The sequence below is a fragment of the Grampus griseus genome (assembly GCF_964374135.1).
Source record: "Grampus griseus genome assembly, chromosome: 3".
Classification (NCBI taxonomy): Eukaryota; Metazoa; Chordata; class Mammalia; order Artiodactyla; family Delphinidae; genus Grampus; species Grampus griseus.
The window spans coordinates 111,633,023-111,658,836 of record NC_139019.1 but is presented as its reverse complement, the minus strand read 5'-3'; the positions used below and the strand labels follow the sequence as shown (position 1 = coordinate 111,658,836).

Genomic DNA, 25,814 nt, shown 5'->3' with positions numbered 1-25,814 from the left:
TTATGAAAGAACCAAGCTAAATATTGCCTTATAAGCCAATGCATGCAAAAGTGCTTTATACAAATTTAGTGCTATAAAATTGGTTCATTTGGCTTTAAATAAGTCATTTCTCCCATATCTAAACCACTTGAGGTAATATGGCATTAATGAGTGATAAAAGCTGGCACTGTGCACCTCCATGATTATTTCAGGATTTAACTCATTTCTGAGTTGAGGGGAAATAATACTTCTCTCTGAAAATAAGCAGATCTTCTACAATAAGTTTTACTTCTATTCTCAAAATCAGCCTTCTAAGGTTGTATCTCTGGCCACTGGGCAGATGTAGCTCCTGGGCCCTTCGCAGGCTAAATACAGAAATCTTGAAGGTGGCTACATGGCAAGGGTAGCCTCATTGCCAGCAATCTCATGATTCCTATCCCCTTCAGAATATCTACTGACACCTGTAGAAACAAAATCACACATGTGCTACTAACTGCAATGCAAGGCTGAGGAGAAAAAAGAATCAAGGTCGGCAAAACAAGTTACCAATTTCTTATGTTTCTGCTTTCCATACAGGATCTGAAAACAAAACCTTCAGCATATTTGGAAGATTCAGAATCTCCCTAACAGTCTGCTTCTGAAAGTATGGAATGTACACATTTACCAACCACCTTCCTGGTCTCTAAGCCCTAGGACACAGCCCCTGACCTTCAAGGAGCTTACAGTGTGGTAGGAGAGGGCAGATAATCAGCCATGAAGACCTGGCAAGAAGTAAAGGAGGTAGAGAGGAAGCAAGCAAGAGAGGCTGTGCGCAAGTGGTGCTGGGCATATCCATCTTATATTCTCACCCCTCTTCTCCACAGATGCAATAGCAATCCAGATTCACCAGTAGAGCACCTGATTTCCCATAGGAGCTAAATTTATCCTAGGTACATGAGTAAAGAAGAGATGTGTAATTCACCCAAAAAATATTTTAGAAGGTTCCAAATTGGTCAGTAAGGTATTTTCTTATACTGCTAAGTGACTGATTACACCTGGTAACACTAAGTGTCTATAATTTTAGCTTCACTCCTAATCGTTTTTTCCATCACCACAACCTTTTCAGCATAATAATTCTTGGCCACCATTCCACTTCCTTCGTGAGGCTCAGGCTCAAAGAAGCTTACGAACTTCCCTCCAGAAAGATTACCGACAGAGTGGGAAGTGCCCCACACTGAGTTCCAACTTAAAATGGGCATGCCCACTCAGGGTTAGGGACCCTGTGCTGAGATGCATGTGCCCCACGCTCAGTGCCAACACTTAGGATTCTCTCACTCAGGAGCAAGATTATTGCTAAGGCAATTACAACTACTGATCACGAAAGAGATGCTGCTATTTCTTAATTGGTTTATATTTGTTTACATGTCTTAAAAACAGATGTCCAGAAGGTTGAACTTATACTTTAATTCAGTTCTGGACTGTGAGCTAAGTTTTCACAAATACAAAGAAATATGTTGTTACCAGTTTCTTTTTAAGGACCCATGTTCAAATGGGAGGACACCTAAGAAATTCATCATTGAATTCTTATTTGTAGGAGCAGATTCTCTGTAACCTGTAAATTATTTTGATTTACGGTGAATCATTATTGTATTCATAAATGCTGAAGAGTTGGTGAACAACATGATATAATGACACCCCAAAATAATTTTATAACTGCAGGTGTGCAAATCATAACATGTGGGAGATGACTCAAAGGATAATGGGGAATAAAACAGTTTAGGAAGGGTCACATAAAGAAGGGAAAGGAGCGAGGGCACATACGGCAACTTTCCAAGATGTCTTTAAAACCAAACTACTCGTTTAGAGGCAGACGCAGTCCAGCAGTCAGGCATGGGCAGCAGAGTCAACAGTTACATTTAAACAAGCAAAGGCAAAATGCTCCATAATTTACAACAACCCAATCACACTGCTCATTCTTTTGAGGTTAAATGCTACTGACATAAGCTACACCTGAGTCCAATCAGTGCGGAGACGTTGAGAAGATTCACACGAAAGGACTAAATTTGTCACAAATGGGTTGGTTTCCGATCTTAATGTAGCCAAGTTGCTTTACTCTGACCTCTATTGAACAAATCAACTTAATGGGCACTAGGAGTGCTATAAAACTTAACAATGGAGTGATTTTTAACTTTTAAAATATAGTTATGAAGCAAAATGTTGGATAGCTTCTACAATACTGGAAATCAAATTAAATCTAGATGTTTTTTAACAGTCTTGACAGATATAATCCTAGTTACCATGTAAATTTATGGTAAGCTGCTGTGATATTAGCCACAGGTGCTACTTTTAATATATGAGCCACATCTGGCTGGGAATAGAATTTCTCAGAGGACTGAAAATGACCTCACTATCAGACAATGGAAGGGAAAAATCAAGACCACTGTGGCATATAAAAAGCTGAAGATGTGGTCCACAACTAAATATTTCACATAAAATTCATTTTAACTCTGCAGTTGTAGGTTAAAAGATATTATGCTTTCAATATTTAAGAGGCGTAGATATACTTCAACCAAACAGCCAAAAGATTAAGAATGTAAGTCAGTTATGAATACCCTGGCTACGTATATAATACTAGTTTTCCATCCTTTGATCAACGTCGGGAAAAATGATGCACTAAGACTTGAAAAGAAAATTCTTTCATGGTTCCCAAGCACAAAACATGATTAGATACCACCAAGCATACCAAACCAAGATGTAACCATTACTGATCTCTAAGCAGCAACTCTCCAGCGCCAGGCCAACATCACTGGTTGGGTTTTTAAAGTTCTTTGGAGCCATTCATCACGCCCAAGAAAATATTCTCATAAGGTGAAATTTTTACAAAATCATTACAAGTAATCACCATTCTAAGTCTGAGAACCAGCAATATCACCACAGACAAATGCAAAGAGAAAACACAAGTTTCTCTTACTTACCCAATTCAAAAATAAAAAGAAGAATATGTATAAAATATACAATTGTTTCCTTTTAAGAAACCCTTTCTGGGCTTCCCTGGTGGCGCAGTGGTTGAGAGTCCGCCTGCCGATGCAGGGGACACGGGTTCGTGCCCCGGTCCGGGAAGATCCCACATGCCGCGGAGCAGCTGGGCCCGTGAGCCATGGCCGCTGAGCCTGCGCGTCCGGAGCCTGTGCTCCGCAAGGGGAGAGGCCACTGCAGTGAGAGGCCCGCATACCACAAAAAAAAAAAAAGAAACCCTTTCTGAACCACTCAAAACCCATCATTTGCTAGAGAACTGGCAAGTGTGGAAATGTGATAGAGGATTTACAAAGATTCAATTTCCTATGAAATAACTCTTCCCAAATTAAACAAGCCTTCGTTATCTGAAAAAAATCTCTAAAAGAGAAATATTTCTATGAAAATATTCCCTACACCATTGCCCTACGCTGTAAGAACGGTAGCTACAAAGCCCTATAACATAACATTTTCCTTCTGACCTTCTCAAGTAACTGGAAGGGCTTGATTTTTTAGCTTCAACAGATCAATTCAATCTAGATGATGATTTCTATTTACTTTAACAAGTAACTGGATCTATGCCTGATCTCAATGGGCATCAAGATCCTGAGTGTCTTTAGCAAGAAGAACCTGGTATGATTCCCGGATACTTTTGTGATCAATGGACAGCATTTATATGGAGCATTTAGGAAAGGTAGGCTCACAAAGTCTCATCTGTGGTTAGTTATGATAGAAAGGCACTGGTTAAATTAAACATGGCCTTTCCTTTCAGTGGAATCCTCTATATATCCCACCATTAAAAACCATGAAGTAAAATACTTTACTGACAGCGAAAAATGGTCACCATACATAAAGTGAGAAGATGCAACTGAGCAAAAAAGCATCTACAATATGACTCCAAATATATGTACATACGTACATACTCACAAAACACACATTCACACATACTGCTTTTTAAGTGGGCAGAAGGTATATTTTTCTTCTTTGTACTTTTCTGTGTCTTCCTAATTATAAAACATACTATGCAGTCAGGAAAAAAAATGTATCTATTAACAAGCTAAACAGACCACACAAATGAAACAGGGTGCTATCATTCCCAGAAGAGAGAGAGGCCAGGCTGACCTCTGTGGGGTATGAGTGATCCATAAATGTTAAACCCTTCTATTTAAACCTTGCAGTTTTAAACAAATAGGAAGATGGAAAGAGACTCATTCTCAAGCTTATGTAACAGAATCACAGTTTAAGACATTTAGAATTACAATGGCCCTCTCTTCTACACACCTGTGTCCACAATTGTATGGTCAATGGCTCAGAAAGCTGGGGTCTCTCAGTGTAGAAGTTTATCTTCTCTACACCGAGTTCTAATTTGCCAAGTTAAGTTTTTAGCTGCTCTTTGCAGACCTTCTATCTGGAAGAGACTTCCCCCTCCAGGTAGAAGTTGACCTCTAATCTGTAGCTGACTTAGGACAAATAACTGATCAATCAAGTATTATAAACTAATGCTTTCAGGGCAGGGCATGGGAACCATGTAGCAATTTACAGGTCAAATTCCTATCAGTAGCTGGCTACCCTTTTCTTCAAAATATGCAAAGAACACATTGCCTCTTTTAAGCCCTCCAAAATAAACACTGTTTCCTAAACAGAACAAAGAAACAGACTCAATTTTGAACAGCAGAGTTGTTCATTCAAAGGTCTAGGACATTCCTAAATGGAACAGCATTCCATATCCTGAATTACCCCACAACCCTTCAAAATATAGACTTGGGTTAGAGAAGAGCTGTGGCCTCAGAATAAGTGGGAAGCCTGGCCTTGGAAGGACGGCGCCTCACTGCTTCGTCTGTACGTTTGAGCAGGTTCCTTCTTACCATTAGTAACCTGGGCTTCCTAATACCCAACCCCGCAAGGCTGCTGGAAAGCTTCGATGAAACCACCTACATTATTTCCCAGGTCACCCAACAATGAGCTACTAATGCCTGGAAAACACTCAATAGTTCATAAAATACTTCGTGACTCTCCAAACTGTCAGAAAGAAAACTGACTTGGTTGCATTTCTGGTAAGTAATGCAACATTAAGGAGTTACCTGTATTACAGGTATGACCTTAAAAACCTGTATTACAGAGTGACCTTAAGGCAACATTTTTACAACAAAAACTTTTTAAATAATTCCTAAAAAAATGTATCAAACAAACTTTTAAAACTTTTCTATCTGGAACGCCACCAAGTTATGATTTTAAAAAGAGAAAGAAAAGAAAAGCAAATCAGCCAAGAGGGCTGGACCAGTGGTCACAGAAAAGGAAAGGAATCTGACATAAAAGAACTGTCATGAAACGAAAATGAGTGCCTAATGGATAACAGGTAGAAGGCCTGCAGCAGTGTGATGCTCTGTGGAGTCCTGGCAGAACCTGCCGTGGTCCCTCAGGACACCAAGATTTACAAAAGGCTGGGTGTGGGTGGCTGAAGCCGCGGAGCCACAACATCGCGTAAGTGCCAACCTCAGCCTCTCCTCGGTGGAGGTGATTTACTAGAGATGCCACAAGTGGCCCCTTTCTTTCTCCGACACTCCAAAACTGCCTGCAGAACAGAGGCACGATCAATGCGGTTCTTCTGGGAAGGGTGCCACGGCCCTAAAGACCATCCCATCATACATACCAACTTAGCAGCCAAGTAAGTTGGTCACTGTTAGGAAACATCTGTGTTTAGGAGTAAGGAAACGAGAGAAAGGAGAAGTCCCTGGTGAGAAAGGGTTTTAGGTAGTAACCTGTAGGAGACAAAAGCACTATGTTCCCCTGGGGCTAAGGGCACTGACTAGGATCACCTATGTGAGCCCAATCAAGGGGCTTCATGTATTCAAAATACCTAGGTAACACTGGGAGGGCACTGTGGGAGAGGTACACAAGCACAACCCAAGTCTTCACCCTCAAGGCACTTATATGTTAGATGCAGAGAGACAAAAGTAAGTGGTCACATTCCTCTGTTGCATGATTTAAGCTGCACTTACTCACATCCTAATCCCACCACTGGTTCACTGTCAACTTCACCACAGGGCCTCAATAGCCTCATCCGTCCTAGCACTAATGTTCACAGGTTTAATATCAAAACAAGGCTGAAAGAAAACCACTAACAAATAGGATAATGCAAGGGCTGAATTACAAACAGAAAGAACAGACAAGAGGCTAATGTCTGTGGCTACAAAGATCTATGTAAGGCACATGAGCTCCACTTCCTCTCCAGTCTGCCCTGCACCCCCATCCCACACAAACGATCCTTCCTACGGCCACTGATGACCTCCATGTTGCTTAATGCGTGATCATCTTTTGGTACTCATCTTACTTGGAGTGTCAGCAGAACTGATTCCTCTCTCCCTTTTTTTAAAAAAATTATTTATTTAATTTATTTATTTTTGGCTGCATTGGATTTTCGTTGCTGCGCACAGGCTTTCTCTAGTTGCAGCGAGCGGGGGCTACCCTTTCGTTGCAGTGTGCGGGCTTCTCATGGCAGTGGCTTCTCTTGTTGCAGAGCACGGGCTCTAGGCTCACACGCTTCAGTAGTTGTGGCACGTGGGCTCAGTAGTTGTGGCTCATGGGCTCAGTAATTGTGGCTCATAGGCTCTAGAGCACAGGCTCAGTAGTTGTGATGCATGGGCTTAGTTGCTCCGCAACATGCGGGATCTTCCCAGACCAAGGCTCGAACCCACGTCCCCTGCATTGGTAGGCGGATTCTTAACCACTGCGCCACCAGGAAAGCCCCCTCTCTCCCTTTTAAAACATCATCTTCTTCTGGATTCTGTGTACAACACTGGCCTGATTTTCTTCCTATTTCACTATAAAGTCTTTCTCAGTCTTCTGCCAACACCTCCTCTTCTATCCTACCCCTAAATGGACCGGGTTCTGAGCCCTCTTCTCTTCTCACACTATAATTTCTGCCTGGGTAACCTCATCTATTACATTGGCTTGGTTCCATACACATCTATGTCTCCCCAATTATCTACAACCCAGACACAAAACTACCTTCTTAGGGTTGACACTGGGATGTCTCGTAGCAACGCACATTTAACAATATCCACACCAGAAACCTTGATCCCTGCACACCAATCCTGTTCCTTTCCCACACTTCCCCAGCTCAGTAAATGTCACTCCCAACCACCCAGTTCCTCGGGTCCTAAACCTGAAAGTCATACTTAACACTCCCTGCTCTTCTTCCTCACCACCCATCACCACTCTTCCCTTGTAGAGAAACTTGGGTTTTCTCTTGATATTTTTATTCCCTGTAAGTGTTATGTGTGGCATCATTGGTTCCTGCTCATGTAAACTACTAAAAGCAGCTCCAACCTCTATACCTCTCTGCTTCCCCTTTGTCATTATCCAGTCCAGAATCTCCTGCTGTGTCCACCTAGTAATGATGTCTCACCTGGATGAATGCAACAGCCTCCTTACTATTCTCCTCATGTAATTTTTTGCCCCCTCCCGCCTCCACTTCATCCTCTAAGTCCTCAGACAGCCTGCCCACTTCCCATAACACCATGTCCTCACCCCTCCTGTCCTCTTCCTGTCACCTTTCTGGGCCGCCATATTGATGCATGTGAATGTCCTGGCTGATGCTCTCAAGAACATCAATGATGCCAAAGAGATGCAAACACCAGGTTCTTACTAGACTGTGCTCCAAAGTCATCATCCAGTTTCTAACAGTAATAACGAAGAATGGTTACATTGGCGAATTTGAAATCACTGATGACCACAGAGCTGGGAAAATGGTTGTGAACCTCATGGGCAAGTTAAACAAGTGTGTAGTGATCAGTCCCAGATTTGATGTGCAACTCAAAGATCTAAAAAAATGGCAGATTGCCCATTTGGTTTCATTATACTGACAACTTCAGCTGGCATCATGGACAAAGAAGCAGCAAAACAAAACACAGGAAAGAAAATCCTGGGATTCTTTTCCTAGGGATGTAGTACACACGTGCAAATGAAATGTCTCAATGGACAAAGGAAATAAAAGAAAAAGAAAATGCATCAGCTTATCAGTTCCTTGGAGAGGTCTTCCCTGACAGCTCTCCTCCAACTGAATTCAGTTTTCCCATTTTCTCTCTCTCAACTGTCTCTTCTGCTGGAGAGGCAGTATCCACACTGGCAAATGGAAGGGATTGCCTGGGTCAAATCCCAACTCCACTGCGGGGCCCTGGGTAAATCACTTAATCTAAACTCTGGTACCCTTACCTGTAAAATGAGGTAAATATTCTCTGAAAGACAGGGTTTTGTGAGGATTAAATGAATAAATACATGTAAAGTCCTTACAACATAGTGCCTGGCCCAAAGCTGGAGTGCTCACCAAGCATTAGCTATTAGGATGTTTCTTCATGGCACTTACCGTAACTGGCAATTATACATGCGTTATTTTCTTTGTTTATGCTCTCCCTCCCCTACTATACTGTAAGTGTTAGCTCCAGTTCCAGTATGGCACTAATGTTTTTTGCCCCCCTGTCCTTGGCTTCCCCACTTCTTCAGTGAAAGGGATGACTAGGTGACCTCTCGGGTACCTCACAGTTCTAATCTCTAACAGACTAAAGAGGCCTCTTACAGAGAAGTAATGAGAGGTAAGGTTAGAGACTGTGGGCAGCTTTGAAAACCTCTGAGAAGATGATGTCTTGTAAGATGTAACAGAAAGGAACTGGGATTTTCTGAGCAGATACCAACTTGGTCACAATAAAACAGCATGCAGGCCAATGAAGGCAGAGAGGGCCTAGAGGTAAAAAGCCATGAGGAAGCTCCTTCCGGAGCGCTAGGGGGAGGAGAGGTGCACCCAGACCAAGCACAGTCACTGACCAGTTCCTGGTGACTGATCACCAAGATAATTCTTCAGTTTCATGTCTGGATGCTTGAGAGAATGGTGATCCTGAGACAAACAAACAAGTTTCTTTTAGGAAACTTTCTTGTAGGAAAGACAGAAAGACAATAAGAGTTTGCTTTCAGATACCTTAAACCTGAGGCAACACTGAATGAGGGAGAGAGCAACACAAGGACCCTCCATGCCAATCTTCAGCCCAGCTCACTGAACCAACCTTAGGGCCCTCACTTGCCCCACACATTACAAATAAGATGTGCCCTTTTTCTCCCTGTCCCTGACCTGTGCCACCTGCCAACCCCTCCCCCGTAGCTCCTTCCTTCAAAAAAACCTATCAGACCTATCAAAACTCCCCCTTCTCCAGGCAGACTTCCTGGATTACACCTTTCAGCTTCTTAATATTTCAGATTTTAGTGCCCAGTTAGCATGACAATTTTAAAAATCAACTATCAGGACTTCCCTGGTGGTCCAGTGGGTAAGACTCCGTGCTCCCAATTCAGGGGGCCCGGGTTTGATCCCTGGTCAGGGAACTAGATCCCGCATGCATGCCGCAACTAAGAAGTCTGCGTGCCACAAGTAAAGATCCCGCATGCCGCCACTAAGACCCGGCACAACCGAAATAAATAAATAAATAAATAAATATTTTTAAAAATCAACTATCAATATCTTATGCAAGGCAGATGTTCCACCTCCCCAACAAAACTGGGAATTCTTCTGGGCAGGAATGGAATCAGTTGCTTCTTTTGCATCTTCCTCCTTCCACGCCTTGGGCCCAGAGCAGTGCCAGCCCCTCAGTGGTTGCCGGCTCAAGGACCTCGCTACGCTCTCTGATCCTGACAGAGCCAGGCCCTCCGGCTCTCAGTGGGGAGACCATGTGGCTCCCAGCCCAGCCCCAACTGGGTCTGCTCCAGGCACCTGGTGCATGTCCGTGGTCAGTGCTACAGTGGCAAGGACAGGGCATTTGAAGTCAGTTTGATGAATGATATGGTAGAAGGCCACAATCCTGCCTTACTGGCTGAGAGCACAGGAGCAAACTGATTCATTAGTGGCGTTTGCTGTTTTGATAAGACTGATTTTAACGATACAATTAAATGATGTCTGATTGCTCAACAGTGATACCTGGGTTGCTCCCACACAAGCACAGCTCTGTTTGTCCTAGCTGGTGAACAGCCCCTTTCTCAGGGAAGTATTGTCAAACCCATCTAAGGCAGAAAAGTAATCCAACAAGCAGTCCTTGGAAAGCAAGATATCTCCCAGAAGAAATAAAAAAGTAAACACAAAATACCTTTCTATATCACAGTAGGATCTAAAAATGTTGCTGTGGGAACCAGAGATGAGTCTGGCACCTACTAACTGTGACATGACCCCGTGTGACCACAGCAAGTCCATGATCACAGTCTGGTTCAGTGTCCTTCTGTAAAATTCAGAGGACTAATTTTAGTGAACTAGTTAGAATGGCCCATTCCAGCCTGGATCAGAAGGGCAATATAATGGTAAATTATCTGCAACACAGGGAAGAGGATGCATTGCTTTGTTTTGTTTAAAAGGATGTAGAGAAAAGAGCAACACAGAGAGCTCAGAGCCAAGGTGAGCTCTGGTAGGCCACGTGCCTCCTGAGGTGAGAAAGCCACTGGTCACCACCTGGCCACAGGAACATGACTGCAGCGTTGTAGTTACTGCTCGGAAGAGCTGATAAAGAGTTGATAAAGCCTCTTCATCAGGCACCCAAGGTCCGTATTTCAAAACAGCTGAGTGCAAGTTTCTATGTCATGGCCCTAATGCACCAAAACTCTATTGACAAAACTCTTGCTGTGCAAACCTAAACACTATTGATAATGGCTGTACTGAAACAATGGAGTGGCATACCAAAGAAAAACAGAAACAGAGCAGAAAACACGACCAAAATACTTTTAAGTGATTACTTAAGGTCTCCTTTAAATTATTTTCCGTAATTATCGAGCCAGCAGTCCATTGTTATTAATTCATATTCAGCCTATTTAAGCGGTACCAGCAACACAGGCTGAAAACAAATGCCTCAGTAATTTCCTAACTTTTGAGTGTTATTTTCTTGTCAGTTAAATTTAAAGCAGCCCATTTGTGACCACATTATACCAAGTTAATCTCATCTAAAGTGCTTCACAAACCCTAACAGCTACGCTAAGGTTTTATACTAATGAAAGCAATTTACATAAATGAAATTTATGTCAATGCATTTCATGACAAATTTTGTATTTTATAATAATTATAGTACTTATATGATAACATCTGTTGATAGTCACAGTCTAAACCTGGCAAAGATTTAAACCCACAACATTTTCCATGCATCATGTACATTATCTGTGAAAAGCAATAAAAAAAAGTAATGAATGCATTAATCATACCAATATCATCTGCAAAGCATAAATCTGAAATACCTTTCACGTCAGCTCAAACTGCGTTTTATTTTTTACACACCTGATTTTACGCCATCTGTAAAAGGGCAAGACAAAGACTTTTGAGGAAATTATATTTCTTGGCTGTTTGACTTTTACAAAATACTCAGGCGAAGTTGTGTAAACAGAAGGTTTACTATACTACTAAGAAAAAACGATGCAGTTAAAAGTCCATTTTTATTAAAGGACGGTGTAATCACCACAACATTTTCACACTGCAGTGTGGTGTCATATCTGCATTTTTTACACCTGTTTTACATTTCCCTCCGTCTATCTATCACATGTGTTTTTACAAATACACATCAGCTCTAAACCTCTTGTATGACATAAACAGCAGAAGCAAGACTCCAAATGATAACATTTTAGGCTCTAATTTCCCTAACCTGATGGACATCAAACCAACGTCCCAGCCACCACCTGACAACATCAGCGTGTCCTGCCCGGGACTCCCCGGGACTCCAGGAATAACTTCAAAGTGAAAACCAACATGAAAACACCACGCAGATATTCTTACCAGCTTCCCAAATTTTAGGTAAAGTTTACTAAAAGGTAGCGTCTCTACTCTCTACTCCAATGACAACTGTGAACACTTTCTCAGGTTTCTAGTTGGCTAAAAAAGCCCATCAGGGGCTTCCCTGGTGGCACAGTGGTTGAGAGTCCACCTGCCGATGCAGGGGACATGGGTTCGTGCCCCGGTCCGGGAGGATCCCACATGCTGCGGAGCGGCTAGGCCCATAAGCCATGGCCGCTGAGCCAGCACGTCCGGAGCCTGTGCTCCGCAACAAGAGAGGCCACGACAGTGAGAGGCCCACATAACGCAAAAAAAAAAAAAAAAAAAAAAAAGCCCATCAGTGGGCACATGTTAAGAGCAAGCAACTGGTGTGATAATCAGACAGGTTTTCACTTTCCCTGGCTCCCAGACACACAGATAATAGCCTAAACTTTAAAAGCAAAATGACACTTTCTAACCTATATGAAGCCGAAGCCTTAAGAACATCCTCACTGAGAGTGTTTCTTTACCCTCACCAGGCAGTGAATATCCACTTTCAAGAGTACTCAGATGTGACATTTATATTACTGAATTACTGACTCATAACTTAATGAACAATAAAAACTGAACTAATTCGTTCACAAGGAGAGTGCCTGAGACCTCCACCCATGTCCTGCCAGGATCGTTAAGATTTTCATTAACAGTTGTCTGTCTCCTGGTATCAACAAGCCTTTGACTTCACTAAGTGTTTCAGAATGTTAACCATAAGCCTATTATCAAATTCCTCAATAAAACATCTTTACAGAGTAAGTCAGCAACAGTAACTTTCAACTGCTCTACAGCAGGAGCTCCAGGACAGGAATAGAAACCATTTTACAAACCCCAAACTCACATATGGTGGGTGTTACTGCTGCTAGACACACAGAACCCCACTCCTCCACCATCGCCACCACCGCCGAGGCCATTCAGAAGCCCCCTCCCTACTCCAGTGCCAGAAATCTTTTAACAGCAGCAGTTACATTAACCAAATTGTGATGAACAAGACAAAGCACAAATAGAGCTGGGACCCTGCCCTGTGAGAGATACTCAACTTGGACAAGCTATTAGACTGAACCATGTAAAAGAGCCATTTTTGTAGGTCAAATCTGGCTAAATATCAGCCAGTTCATAAGATTCCATCTAACAAAATCGAATACCCTGCAGGCAGGCCCACCTAATAAAGCACAGATAAGGTACAGGAGCTCCTCCTGGAACGCAGAGAATTACAGTTCTTTTTCACAAAGCTCAGTCCCTCTCTCATGAATCAAACCTGCTCTCCATTACCAAGTGGAAAATCCTTATCTCCTCCAGCCAGAACTCTTCATTCACCCAAAAGGTACCAAACTAGGTCAGCTGACGCACCCCCACTCTTACCTATTCCTGATACTAAGTTTGTTTCTGCACTGAACAGGTGTGGTCCAGTATCCAAGAAGGAGAGACTGGGGACAGCCTTCCCAGGGGGCTGTGATGCCGCCTGGCCCACCTGGGCTCCTGCCCTGGAGGGCTCCACCTGCTGGCATCTGGAGTAGCTATTGCCTGGGTTCAAAGCCTCATCTTCTAAACCTGCTTCCAAAGCATAAAATTTCCTCTGATTTTTTTTTTTTTTGGCTGCGTTGGGTCTTCGTTGCGGCGAGCGGGGGCTACTCTATTGCAGTGAGCGGACTTCTCATTGCAGTGGCTTCTCTTGTTGCAGAGCACGGGTTCTAGGAGCATGGGCTTCAGTAGTTGTGGCTCGCAGGCTCAGTAGTTGTGGCTCACGGGCTTCAGTAGTTGTGGCTCGCGGGCTCTAGAGCGCAGGCTCAGTAGTTGTGGTGCACGGGCTTAGCTGCTCTGCAGCAATGTGGGATCTTCCTGGACCAGGGCTCGAACCCGTGTCCCCTGCATTGGCAGGCAGGCATTGGATTCTTAACCACTGTGCCACCATGGAAACCCATTTCCTCTGATTTTGTAAGCTTCCCACTTGTCCCTACATGACAATGCCTAACAAAATGTATCTTTATGGAAGGCTCACACCCACGTTTCTAACTGACATTTTGTTCTTTCAACACTATCACCCTGCAGTTGCCAAACACCTAAGAATACGTTTACATGTCACTCAGAGACCTCTCCCTCCTTATGTCTACATGAACAGAAAAAAAAGCAAAACTCCTTTACAAATGCCAACCCCACCCTAAGTCCAAGTACTCCAAGTGTCGAAACTTCCTGCCTCAGCCCTGGCACCGCCATGCTCGGAACACCCATAGAGTCTCACCATTACCTTTGCACCACCACCGAGGAAAGACAATGGGCTAACAGCAACCAAAACCCACGGCCACTTCATCCACCTACGCCATTAGGATCCCTCGGGAATTTTCACATTTATATTCGCTAAGTATTTGCGCCGATCTGAGCTATCAAATGCATGTGGACTCTTTGGAACTAATCATATCTTGGAATAAAACCTCTAAGAGGAAAAAAGTCCAAATATATTTTACTAGCTACTTCTTATGGTAAAACCTAGAATAACCCAAAGCTTTGAGAAGTAGCTTTTCCATCCAGGGTCAATGAAAAGGTTTCTAAAATGTATGGTTCAATTTCTATAGTAATAAAAGAAATGGATTCTAAAGCAAACTTATAATACCATTTCACACACGCTACATAAGCAAACCACTTAAAAACTGTAACACCCGGGACTTCCCTGGTGGTCCAGTGGTTGAGATTCCGCGCTTCCACTGCAGGGGGCACGGGTTCCATCCCTGGTCGGGAACTAATATCCCACACGCTGCGAGGCACAGCCAAAAAAAAAAAAAAAAGTAACACCCAACAAGTGTAATCTTACTCCTGAAGATTTATTGTAAGTAAAAAGACAAGACTGTATAAAGAACTGGAAAATGAGGGCTTCCCTGGTGGCACAGTGGTTGAGAGTCCGCCTGCCAATGCAGGGGACACGGGTTCATGCCCCGGTCCAGGAAGATCCCACATGCCGTGGAGCGGCTGGGCCCGTGAGCCACGGCCGCTGAGCCTGCGCGTCCGGAGCCTGTGCTCCGCAACGGTAGAGGCCACAACAGTGAGAGGCCGCCGTACCGGAAAAAAAAAAAAAAGAACTGGAAAATGTTCATACCCTATTGAACAAAAAAACAGAACATTTTTTACCTATATATTCAGTAAAGACTAAAAAAAAATACATGCTAACACCCAGTGTGAAGTCTCTTAGGGGAGATGGGCGTCATCAGCTCTGACCATGGCTCCCTCCAGCGTGTAAAGCTGAGGCCAGGAGAGGTGCTGTCACATGCAGCACAGTGGGCCTCCCCTAACTCCTGCTAAGGGCAGGGCTGCAGTGAGGGAGACATGGTCTTAGCAAGGCATACACACGCATGTGGAAATGCCTGCTCACAATAAAAAGTTACAGGTCCACAGGCTAGAGTGGACATGCTCTCATATCCATCTGGCATACACGGGGGACTGTACCTAGAAGATAAATTTCTAGATTCGTGCGATGGGTATTGCTGGACAATGGGTATTTTAAAAGTTGATACACATCACCCAATTGCTCTCCAAAAAGGTTATATTACTTGACACTCCGACCTCTTCACTTTCCATCTCCCACATCACAACTGCACTTCCCTCCTCACCAGCTTAGACTCCAAAGTCCAATGTTTTGACCCTCCCTTGCACACATCCTTAGTTTCCTTGCCCCCTGTTCCTCCACTGCATTCATCTGCCAAAAGTTCAGCCCTTGTTAACAGCTCATACAACTCAATAACAAAAAAAACAAACAACCCATTCAAAACCTGGGCTGAAGACCTAAATAGACCTTTCTCCGAAGAAGACATACAGATGGCCAACAGGCACATGAAAAGATGCTCAACATAACTAATTATTAGAGAAATGCAAATCAAAACTACAATGAGGTACCACCTCACACCAGTTAAGAATGGCCACCATGAAACCTACAAATAACAAATGCTGGAGAGGGTGTGGAGAAAACGAAACCTTCCTACACTGTTAGTGGGAATGTAAATTGGTGCAGCCACTATGGAAAACAGTTTGGAGGTTCCTCAAAAAAACTAAAAATAGAGTTCCATATGATCCAGCAATCCCACTCCTGAGCATATATCAGGACAAAACTATAATTCAAAAAGATACATGCATCCCCCGATGTTCACTGCAACACTATTTACAACAGCCAAGACATGGAAACAACGTAAATGTCCACTGACAGAGGAATGGATAAAGAAGATGTGGTACATATATACAATGGAATATTACTCAGCCATAAGAAAGAGTGAAATAATGCCATTTGCAACAACATAGATGGACCTAGAGATTATCATACTAAGTGAAGTAAGTCAGAAAGAGAAAGACAAATATCATATGCTATCACTTATATGTGGAATCTAAAATACAACATAAATGAACCTATCCACGAAACAGAAAAAGACTCACAGACATAGAGGACAGACTTGTGGTTGCCAAGGAAGAAGGGGGTGGGGGAGGGATAGACTGGGAGTTTGTGTTTAGTAGACGCAAACTATTACATAGAGAGTGGATAAACAACAAGGTCCTACTGTACAGCACACGGATATCCTGTGATAAACCATAATAGAAAAGAATATGAAAAAGAATGTGTGTGTGTGTGTGTGCACATGCACACGTGTATATAGCTGAACCACCATACAGCAGAAATTAACACAACATTGTAAATCAACTATACTTCAATAAAATAAATTAAAAAACAAAAGAAGTTCAGCCCTTGTTAAGCCCAACCCTGCACGTACTCCAAGCCTGTGCCCAAGCAGCTGAACATGGCTGGACAAAACACACAAGATCCTCACCTTAAATGTTTGCCCATAAATCTCCAGTGACACTGAGAACTGCCCAGCAACTGCCCACATTTCACAGTTCCTTCACTGTCTTAGTCTCTAAGAGGACTATTTCATGCCTTTTCCTATTTTTCCAGATCTCCAACACTCCTCCCTCCCACTCCGACTCATTCTCAACTGATGACTTCATTAAAAAAACAGAAGCAATCAGAAGAGAAAACTATCTCTTCTTCCCAAGGCAAACGTGGCAACCTACCTGCATCTGTACACACACACTCAGCCTTCCTTCCTATCACCATGGAGGTACCATGCCTGCACCTCCACCTGCCCTCTTTTGCCGATCCAGGACAATTATCCCCTCTGACGGCTCTCAAACTGTTATCCCCAGCCTGAACTCTGACCTCATATCACCAACTGCTGATCCAATATTGCCACTGGGGTGACTAGTAAGTATCTCAAACCTGACATGTCCAAAATGGAATTCTTAATTCCCTACCCTGCTCTCCACTCCACTTTCCCCAGCCAAGTAAATGGCACCGGTGGCACCACCAAAACCTTGGGATCATCCTTGACCCTCTCCTTCCCCCACATCCAATCTAACAGCAAGTCTGGACTGTTCTATCTTTAAAATAAATGAGAAATCCTGCGTTTCTCTCCACATACCACTGCTTCCCCCATAGTCTCTCACCATCTCTTGCCTAGCCTATCACATGGCAACGCATACATTCTGCCTGCTGCCACTCTTGCCCTTCTACCATCTGTTCACAGCAGAACAGCCAGGGTGATCTTTTTAGAACATAAACTGCATAATGGCACTTCTCTGCCTGAAACCCTCCAAGGGCTTTTTCCTTCACAGAATAAAATCCAAACTCCCTGCACGGCAACAAGGCTCCAGTGCTCTGGCCCCTCCCTCCCTTCAGCCTCTTCTCCTTTCTGTCCGCTCCAGAAACGGGCCCCCTGGCTCTTCCTCAATCACACCAAGATCACTCCTGCTCCAGGAATTTGGTACTTGCTGTCTCTCCACCAGAAATGCTCTTCCTTCGGTCTTCACATGCTCAGCTCCCTCACATTACTCAGGCCTCAGATGTCCCCTCCCCAGAGAGGCCTTTCCAGCCCCCTCCATCTTAAATAGTGGGCTCACCCCTCCGTCACCCCCATCCCAATATCCTACTTTACTCTCCCTCATGACTTCATCACTACCTGAAACTATATTATTTGTTCATTTGTTTATTGTCTATCTTCTCTGCTAGAAAGGGAGCTACATGAGCTTAGAATAGTGCCTGGCACAGAGAAGGGGCTTCATAAATATTTGGTAATGAATATTGCTTTTACAATAAAAATTAAACTACTTTAAAAAAATTTAACTGCGTGCACAATTGCCACATTGTGAATAAACTATACATATGGAGAAAGACTAGAAGAGAATAGGTAAAAAGATGGAAGTAGTTGCAATGGGAAAATTTTTATTTTTATTTCCCATCGTATTTTAATGTTTTATATCATTGCTTTATAATTTTAAAAAATACCTTTTCTGTATTGAAAAATAAATGAAAGATAAGTGAGGATCCATCAATGCCAGAGGGTCATCACTCTAAACATTAGTTGCAAAAAAGGGAAAAGCAGCCCTGACACCTGGGAGCTGGCCTGGACTGCCACCTAGGCCTCCAAGTTGCTAGGAGCCAAACCCAAACCTAGGCCTTGGTGCTGAACAGCAACAGCAACATCAGACAAGGCCACTCTGTGACCATGAAGGATTAGGACAAAAATATAACCACTCTTGTAATGATTATTGTAATCATGACAATAATGTAATGCGGAGTATCACAGATATCACTCTGCAATGATATCTCAACACAAACAAAATGTGAACATTGTCCAAATCACAAAACACCAAGCACCCGCCTCTCCTGGCTAATGAGTGACTGCTGCTTCTTTACCAGTTTCAGCTTTGGCCCCACTTTAGTCCATTCTCCCTCTAGGTAAGATTTATTAAAATAGTGAATCATAGAAGAGCCCATTTGCAGACAGCGTCCAACCCAGAGCAAAGCTCTGATCCTTAAAGACTCCAAAATCACCAACACCAGCCCAAATCCGGTAGTAAGTCTTTCCAACACCGTCTTCCTGAGATGCCCCACGGTTCCCTATGGCGTGCACTCTTCCTCACCACAACAAGCAATAAGCCTAACTTGTTCAGCTATTGGTATGTTCCTGGTGGTCTTTGGCTGGTGGGCACTGACACTTGTCATGACATCAGTTGCCACTACAGGCCATTACATGCAGAAGTCATAGGAGCCTGGCTAGAAAACCAACCGCAGGATATAATGTCAGTGCTGGTTCTCTGAATACGTTCCCTGACATCAGCTGATTTTCTTGTCGTCTGCCTCTTTTTCCTAAAAGGTGAGTGAAGCGGGTGGGGGGGGGAAGCCAAGAAAATTAAGTGTCCTGGTGAATAACGTTATAATTAATCAAGGACACCCTGCACAGCTTCCCTTCCCCCCACCATTTCCGAAAGTACCCTGAGCACAAGGTTAGAGTGGGGCTGGATGACTGACTCATGGGCAGAGTCTGAGGCAACACTACTCAAGTACTTTAAGCCACATGTTCAAGCCCAATAAATTAGCCCAGGCTTAAAGAAGTCAGGCTGTACACATGTAAGACTTTTAATAAGCTTGGAAAATGCTACCTAGAGCTTATGCACAAGCTTACTGTACCAATGGGATTCCCTGCCACCAGCCACAGAGTGCTAAGCCCCTGACAAGAGCCATCAAGCATGTGGGGCAGCAGGGACAAGGAGTTGGCTTGGTCCAGGTTTCCTCAGGAGCTGGAGACACAGCAGAAGGCTGGTAGCCAGATGGATGGAGACCAGAATAGGGCATGCGGCACAGTGGAGCCAACGGCATTTACTAAGAAAACATGTCAAGGTTTCTTTGGTGGAAATCTGGTCCTCAGACACCCTTCCAGAAACAAGCAAACACTGTAATCAATGTCTGCATTTATCAAATGCTTGTTTGTACCCTGAACTGTGTTATGTACAATAGACAGTTATTTAAGCCAACAGGATCTCTGCCTTCTAGATGCTGACACCTAATATAAATAAAAACAATAAATCTGTCCAGAGGATTATCAAACTAACTGAACAAACATGGAATAGTCTAAAGCACTGACCTTATATAAATGCAATGGAGTAAGAACTGATGGGAGATGACTCTCTAAACAGGGTGGGGCCCTAATGGAACAGTTCCCCTGTTAAGGCTGAATCTCGAAGGCAGGGATCAGCTTTTAAGAAAAGCTTCAGGACTTCCCTGGTGGCGCAGTGGTTAAGAATCCGCCTGCCAATGCAGGGGACATCATAGGTTCGAGCCCTGGTCCGGAAAGATCCCACAGGCCGTGGAGTAACTAAGCCCGTGCACCACAACTACTGAGTCTGCGCTCTAGAGCCTGTGAGCCACAACTACTGAAGCCCATGCGCCTAGAGCCCATGCTCCGCAACAAAAGAAGCCATGCAATGAGAAGCCCGCGCACCGCAACGAAGAGTAGCCCCCGCTCACCACAACTAGAGAAAGCCCGCGCGCAGCAACGGAGACCCAACACAGCCATAAATAAATAAATAAATAAATAAATTTATTAAAAAGAAAAAAGAAAGAAAGAAAAGCTTCAAGGGCTGGCTATTGGGCTTGCAGAAAATGAGCCAATCTGAGAAGAGGGTGCAGCTTGGGAGATGATTTAGAGACAGAAATGCAACTATAAGGAGAAAGAAAACTTGACAACCATCCAAGAAAAGTAGGGGAAATCAGTCAAGCAGGTGTATGTTTCTCAACCGCTTTTACTCATGTCCCCTTCTGATCAGTATAAAAAGCTCACACTCTCTGTTAATGTTATTCAAGATTTGAAAGGAAATTAAATCTCCTAACCAACACCAAATCAGAGCAATAGTGGTTTCAGAATCTGATCTTCCAAATCACACAAATCACCCTCTTCCCCTAGAGCTGAGACTCACCCAGTTGGGTGGTAGCAGCTGTCAACAAGGAAGGAGTAACTATCACTGAATTCTTAAGGAAGAAAGGATTTGGATCTTGGACCCACAGGGCACCAGACAACCAGTAGTATTAAAAGAGTTACAGCCTAAGGTGACAAAAATAGACCATGGCACAAGCAGGAATATGTAATAATTACCTGATTAAAATTTTTGAAAGAGAATTCTTTGTAGATGGCATCTCTCTCACTTAATTCCGACCATCCTGCTGCTTTAAGGTCAAGTATAACTTGGTTCCTCTCCTCTGCTGTCAACCAGTGAGCATCTGCTGACTATGAAAAGAACACATTTAATACCTGAAATGTAGAGGTTTGGTTAAATTCAAATAAATTTACTGCTCTTTACCTTATGTAGAGAGGTGGAAAAAAGTCTTAAGGGCAACAACTTCTAACCATCTTTGATTACTTTGTTCTCAAAATACACAATTCTCAAAAAACAGACAAAAACAAGGCTAGCTCTGTACAGAATCAGCTGTCTCCATTGTATGTGGGTTTATCACCCCTTACACATGCCTCAAACTTTACAATTCAGCTTCTCTGGTTTATTACAGACACAGCTGAGATCAACCATTTGTCCATCTTACCAAAGATCATCACCAAAGGCCAGCACTCCAGGACTTGGGAAACTGCGGCAAACACACCCACCCAAGGAAACCCTGCAAGTCCATCGTCAGAACCAGGATTGGAACCCAGGGCTCTAAACTCCTGGTCTACTGCTCTTTGGATGGTCCCACAGCACCTTAGTAGCCTTCAGTCCTTACTCACATGAGTCTCAACTATCTGGGTTCACCATCCCCTTTCAATTGTAATGAAAACCAATCCTCAAAGAGGAAAAATCAAATGCACATTTACAGGGGATTTTGTATAATAACTTCTGGGTGTCCACAGACCCTCTGGACTACAGGTAAAAAGCCCCTGCTTTAGTGGAACGAGTTTTCTCAGAAACACCGGTAAGACAAACTCCCTCAACTGTCTGGCCAGAGCGCTGCCCAGTCAGAAGCACTTGTGCGCAACTGTCCACCTTGTTCCTACTCATCCTGGTGATGACGTTCCCAAATCCGGAATTCTGTTGGTTAACAGGTCCACACTTTCCATGTTATTAGTTTTTTAACTGAAAGAACTCTAAGCAGCATGTCAGACAGAAGATAAGGATACTCTAGGAGAAGTCAGAAGAGCTATGCTCTCGCTCTGGCATAACTGCCTACCAGTACCTCCTGTCTTCCCTACATGCAGGGTTACTATCGTCTCAGATGAGGGAGGGACTGGCACCCAGAAAGACTGAACTAATGTGAGGGCTCCTTATCAAAGGGCAACCGGGGGCTGAGCTGTATCCTCTGCCATGAAACTTCAACTCATTCCCACTTCAGAAATCCTACAACCCTTTATCATTGACATCAATGTAATTAAGAAGGCAAAGTAAGTAACCTTAAAGACAACTTATTCTACGAGGAGGACAAAAGGACGCTAATGAGTCAATTTTCTAGTTTCTCTTCCTTGCTAGGCCAGCTACCCTTCCCTACAACTAACAAAAGAGAAAGTGAGAATACCTCTTAATTAAATAAAAACATTTAAAGGCTTGTTATCAAAAACCATTTACTATTAAGAACCAATGTATCGATTAGCTTTACAATGACAGCTCTGAAAAATTTCACATAAAGACCTGCTACAGGAAACAAGCTAAAATTTTTATTAAATAAATATTTTAACTCAATTTAAACTATTTTGGAATCACTGAGTAGCTGCAAAGAAAACTATTAACCATGTTGTGGGCAATGCCGCAGTCACCCGGAGTCTGTGGAGCACACTCTGAGCTGTTTTCCTCCACCCTCTCCACCATCCACATCCCCAGTGAGGTCAATGTGCGCTCACCACAGATGTCTGCCTAGGAATAGGGACCGTGTTCAGGACTGTGAAATGAAGTCACTTCACCTACATAACACAAATGGTCCCCTTGGGGACATACCCTCTGCAGAACCCTTTGTGGTGGACTTTCTTTTTTTTTCCTGTGGGAGGTGTGGGGAGCGACAGGGGAAAGCATAGGATTTGGAGAGCAACCTTGATTCGAAGCCTAGCTTTGTTACTTTCAGCTGTGGGTGCTGAATAAATCACTTAGCCTCTCACTGAGTAGCAGCGTTCTACAGTGGGGAATGTTACAGTATCCACCTGCCCAGATTTTTTTAAAGGTTTAAAGAGATCTTAAGTGTGAAGGCACCCAGCAGAGAGTCTGGCATGTGGCAGCCACTCCAATCGCGGCTGTTTATTCATCCCTCCCCGAACACCTCAATTTTACTTGATCACCAGCACCCTAGACACAGGTATGCCTTGGGACACGCCTAGGTGACAGTAAGCACTCATCTTGCGTTCTCACCTTAGTGGCCACAAAACAGAGTGCTCATCTTCTCCGTCATCGAGTTATTTTACATTTCTTCTATTAAAGAATTTCAAACTGCCAAATGGGCTCTGGCAAGCAATCTAAGAAAATGAAATGGTGAGTTTAATGCAGTATTTTCCCACTAGGTGGTGCTGCAAGTTAAAACTTTCCCTCAAGTTAACTTACCCCCCAATATGTTAACTTCTAAAGCGGGGAAACGGGCGGGACGCCCCTCGGAAGAGGAAAGAATCAATGTGCAACCAAAAAAATAATTTATTGGTAATTCCTCAAAAAAATTAACACCAAGGCAAATGAGTTAATTCAACATTCAGTGCCCCGTTCAGAGCCGAGACGAAGACGGTGCCTGCTCTCACCGAGCGCACAATCTAGAGGACCCAACGCCACCTTAATCACATAAAGAGTCCCTAACCGTGAAATATTTTCACAACTACTTTTCGTATTCACTTTTTTTTTTTTTAACGAAAGTCGTCCTGGTTTGTTTTCTGGTTGGCAATTTCGTAGGCTACGACGGAATTCTAGGCCAAGGGAAAACTGTCAGATGCTGCGGCCACCCTTGTCTCAGACCAGCGTGTCGGGCAGGTGCCAGGTGCCCAAACGTGCCTACCCAAAGTCCCAGCCCGAAGGCCCGGCCCACTTCGGGGCCTGCGCCGGTCCCTCCGCCCCTCGGCCGGCACGGCGGGGCCTCGCCCTCCTCCCGCACCGCGAGCCCTCGGCACTCACCATGGCCGCGAGGCTCTGGCTCCTGCCCCGCAGAGCCGCGAACCAACGCCGCGTCGCCCCTCGCGCCCCCAGCGCCGCAGCCATAATCTCTGGCCGAGGGCTGCCCGGCGCGCTGCCTGACCGCCCCTGCCCGAAGTCAGGGGCCGAGCCGGCAGCTCCCAGCCACGGCCCAGGACTTCCCGCACAACCCGGCCCCGCGCCGCGCAGGCCCAGACGCGGACCTGCCCCGGAAGGCCCCCAGATGCTACAATGGCCGGCGACGCTGCTGGCATCTAGGCGGACGCGCGGCAGGCCCCCGGCAGGCCTCCGCAGGCCCAGATGCTGTCAACCCCGGCTCTGCGGCCCGTCCTCGTCATCCCTGCCCGGTGCCGGGTTTCCTGCCTGTGCGAGAGCGGTAGGCGTGCTGGCGAGGCGATGAGGATGGATCTCCGCCTCGCTCTTCGGTGTCCGGGCCTCGGGTTGTCGCCGACCGTCTGACCGCACTGGGCTCCCGTCTGGGCGGTGGGGCGAACAGTCCGCGCAGGCGGGAGGACGTCGCGGGAAGGGGCAGGAGCAGATGAGCTGCAGAGGGGCGGGGGGTGATTGGGGACCACTCCCCTCTGCTCGCGGTTGAGTGAACCATAGTGATCCGCTAAGGGCCTTATAAGGCAGGGGGCCGCCGGTTGGAAAGTGAGCTCTGCTCTGTTATTACTTAGCTGCCAATGCTCTGGGCAAACTGGCTCATCTGTCTTTGCCTAGATAAAATAATTTGGAAATCTAGCTCATAGTGCTCTCTAGAAGGTAGCACAGGCACGGTACACAGGCACCTCGGAGATACATGTGGACAGATTTAGATATTTTTTTATATATTTAGTTTTCGATAAAAGAAGTAGTCTTTTTTATATTTGTATTAGTATTTTATTCTCTTATCATCATTACTCCTTTTTTTGCCTTTCTTTTTGATGTGTAATTCACATACCATAAAATTCACCCTTTAAAGTGTACAATTCAGTGGTTTTTAGTATATGCACTTGTATCTTTTTTTACTAGTTTAAGCAAATTAATAATATAAGCAGTTTTGCAGAGGACATAGCAATACACTCGAATATTTTTTTAAAACGAGTCAATTTTAAGTTCAACTTAGCAGTTGCTAGCATTTGGCTTTCTCATGTGGACTTGCAAAATATAAAGCCTTTTTACCCAAAATAGTCGAAAATTCAGACTCATGGCCCAGCCCATCTTCTTCCCTTTTGCCCACTTGATGAAAACTCAGCAGAGCAATCTTGCTGTAGACCTTCATCAGATGTCACTGATCTCAAGGCATTTATCTAAGACATTCTAGTTTCCTTTGCCTGATGCCTTAGGTGGACAGAGGCAGGGGTTGGAATTAAAAATTGTATTTCCAATATTTACTTTGGGTTTTTAGGATCATGAAAAATGCTATAGAAACTTGCTCATTAAAGTGAGAACTGAGAAATGAACTGGTAGTTGTGAGGTAACAAGTTGGAGACCTCTCATCATTTTCAGTAGTTTGCTTTCATCATTTTCCTTCCCTAACATTTTCCTTCCCTAACACACTGTACGAGACTGTGGCATGTCAGCTCTAGTCATGAAAGCAGCAGCAGAATGCTAGTGCTAGTTAGGGCCCAGGGGAAGTGATGTCCACCAGGAGGGGCTGTGAATGCCCGGCCCTCACATGTAGGTCTCTTAGCAGGATTTAAGTCCCTCAGCAAAGATTTACTGGGCACATCGTCTGTAATGAACACTGTTGAGAAAAGCAGTCTCCTGCTCACAGTCTTTCACATAAGAATAGGCCTTGGACCTGGGACACTTCCTCACCAAAAAAGAGCCCACACACACTGTGCCAGGCTTATCAGCCTGTGAAGGTATCCTTCCCTGTTTCAGACTGAATGTGTGCTCCTTTGTTCTGCTTAAGCATGGATGTCAATGACCTTGGGGCACACAATGCTATGGCACTAGAGGGGTGCTCTTTAGCCATAGGCTGGGGGTGAGGGACACCCATGAGCCACTCTGCACACTACTGTGACTGATCTTGCTGTCTCTAAGTGAATAAAAACACTTACATCCAGTGCTTGACCATGTTGTTTTCATTGGCAAC

The 25,814-nt window shown here is 44.3% G+C and overlaps 1 protein-coding gene and 1 pseudogene across 2 annotated transcripts in view; one reads left to right on the top strand and one right to left on the bottom strand.

The window, feature by feature from the left end:
- The window catches only part of PCBD2 (pterin-4 alpha-carbinolamine dehydratase 2), a 50,245-nt gene extending 26,028 nt beyond the window's left edge, over positions 1-24,217 (bottom strand). Inside the window, exons 1-2 of the mRNA XM_082652369.1 lie at positions 23,717-24,217; positions 20,746-20,877 (exon numbers count right to left, since the gene is read on the bottom strand). Of these exons, the coding sequence (XP_082508495.1) occupies positions 20,746-20,877; positions 23,717-23,800 (216 nt within the window). The 5' untranslated portion in view covers positions 23,801-24,217. The remainder of the gene's footprint in view (positions 1-20,745; positions 20,878-23,716) is intronic.
- On the top strand, positions 7,544-7,937 carry LOC309820928 (small ribosomal subunit protein uS8-like; annotated as a pseudogene). The gene has a single exon. The product of its transcript is annotated as a small ribosomal subunit protein uS8-like (transcript).
- Positions 24,218-25,814: the final 1,597 nt, after the last annotated feature.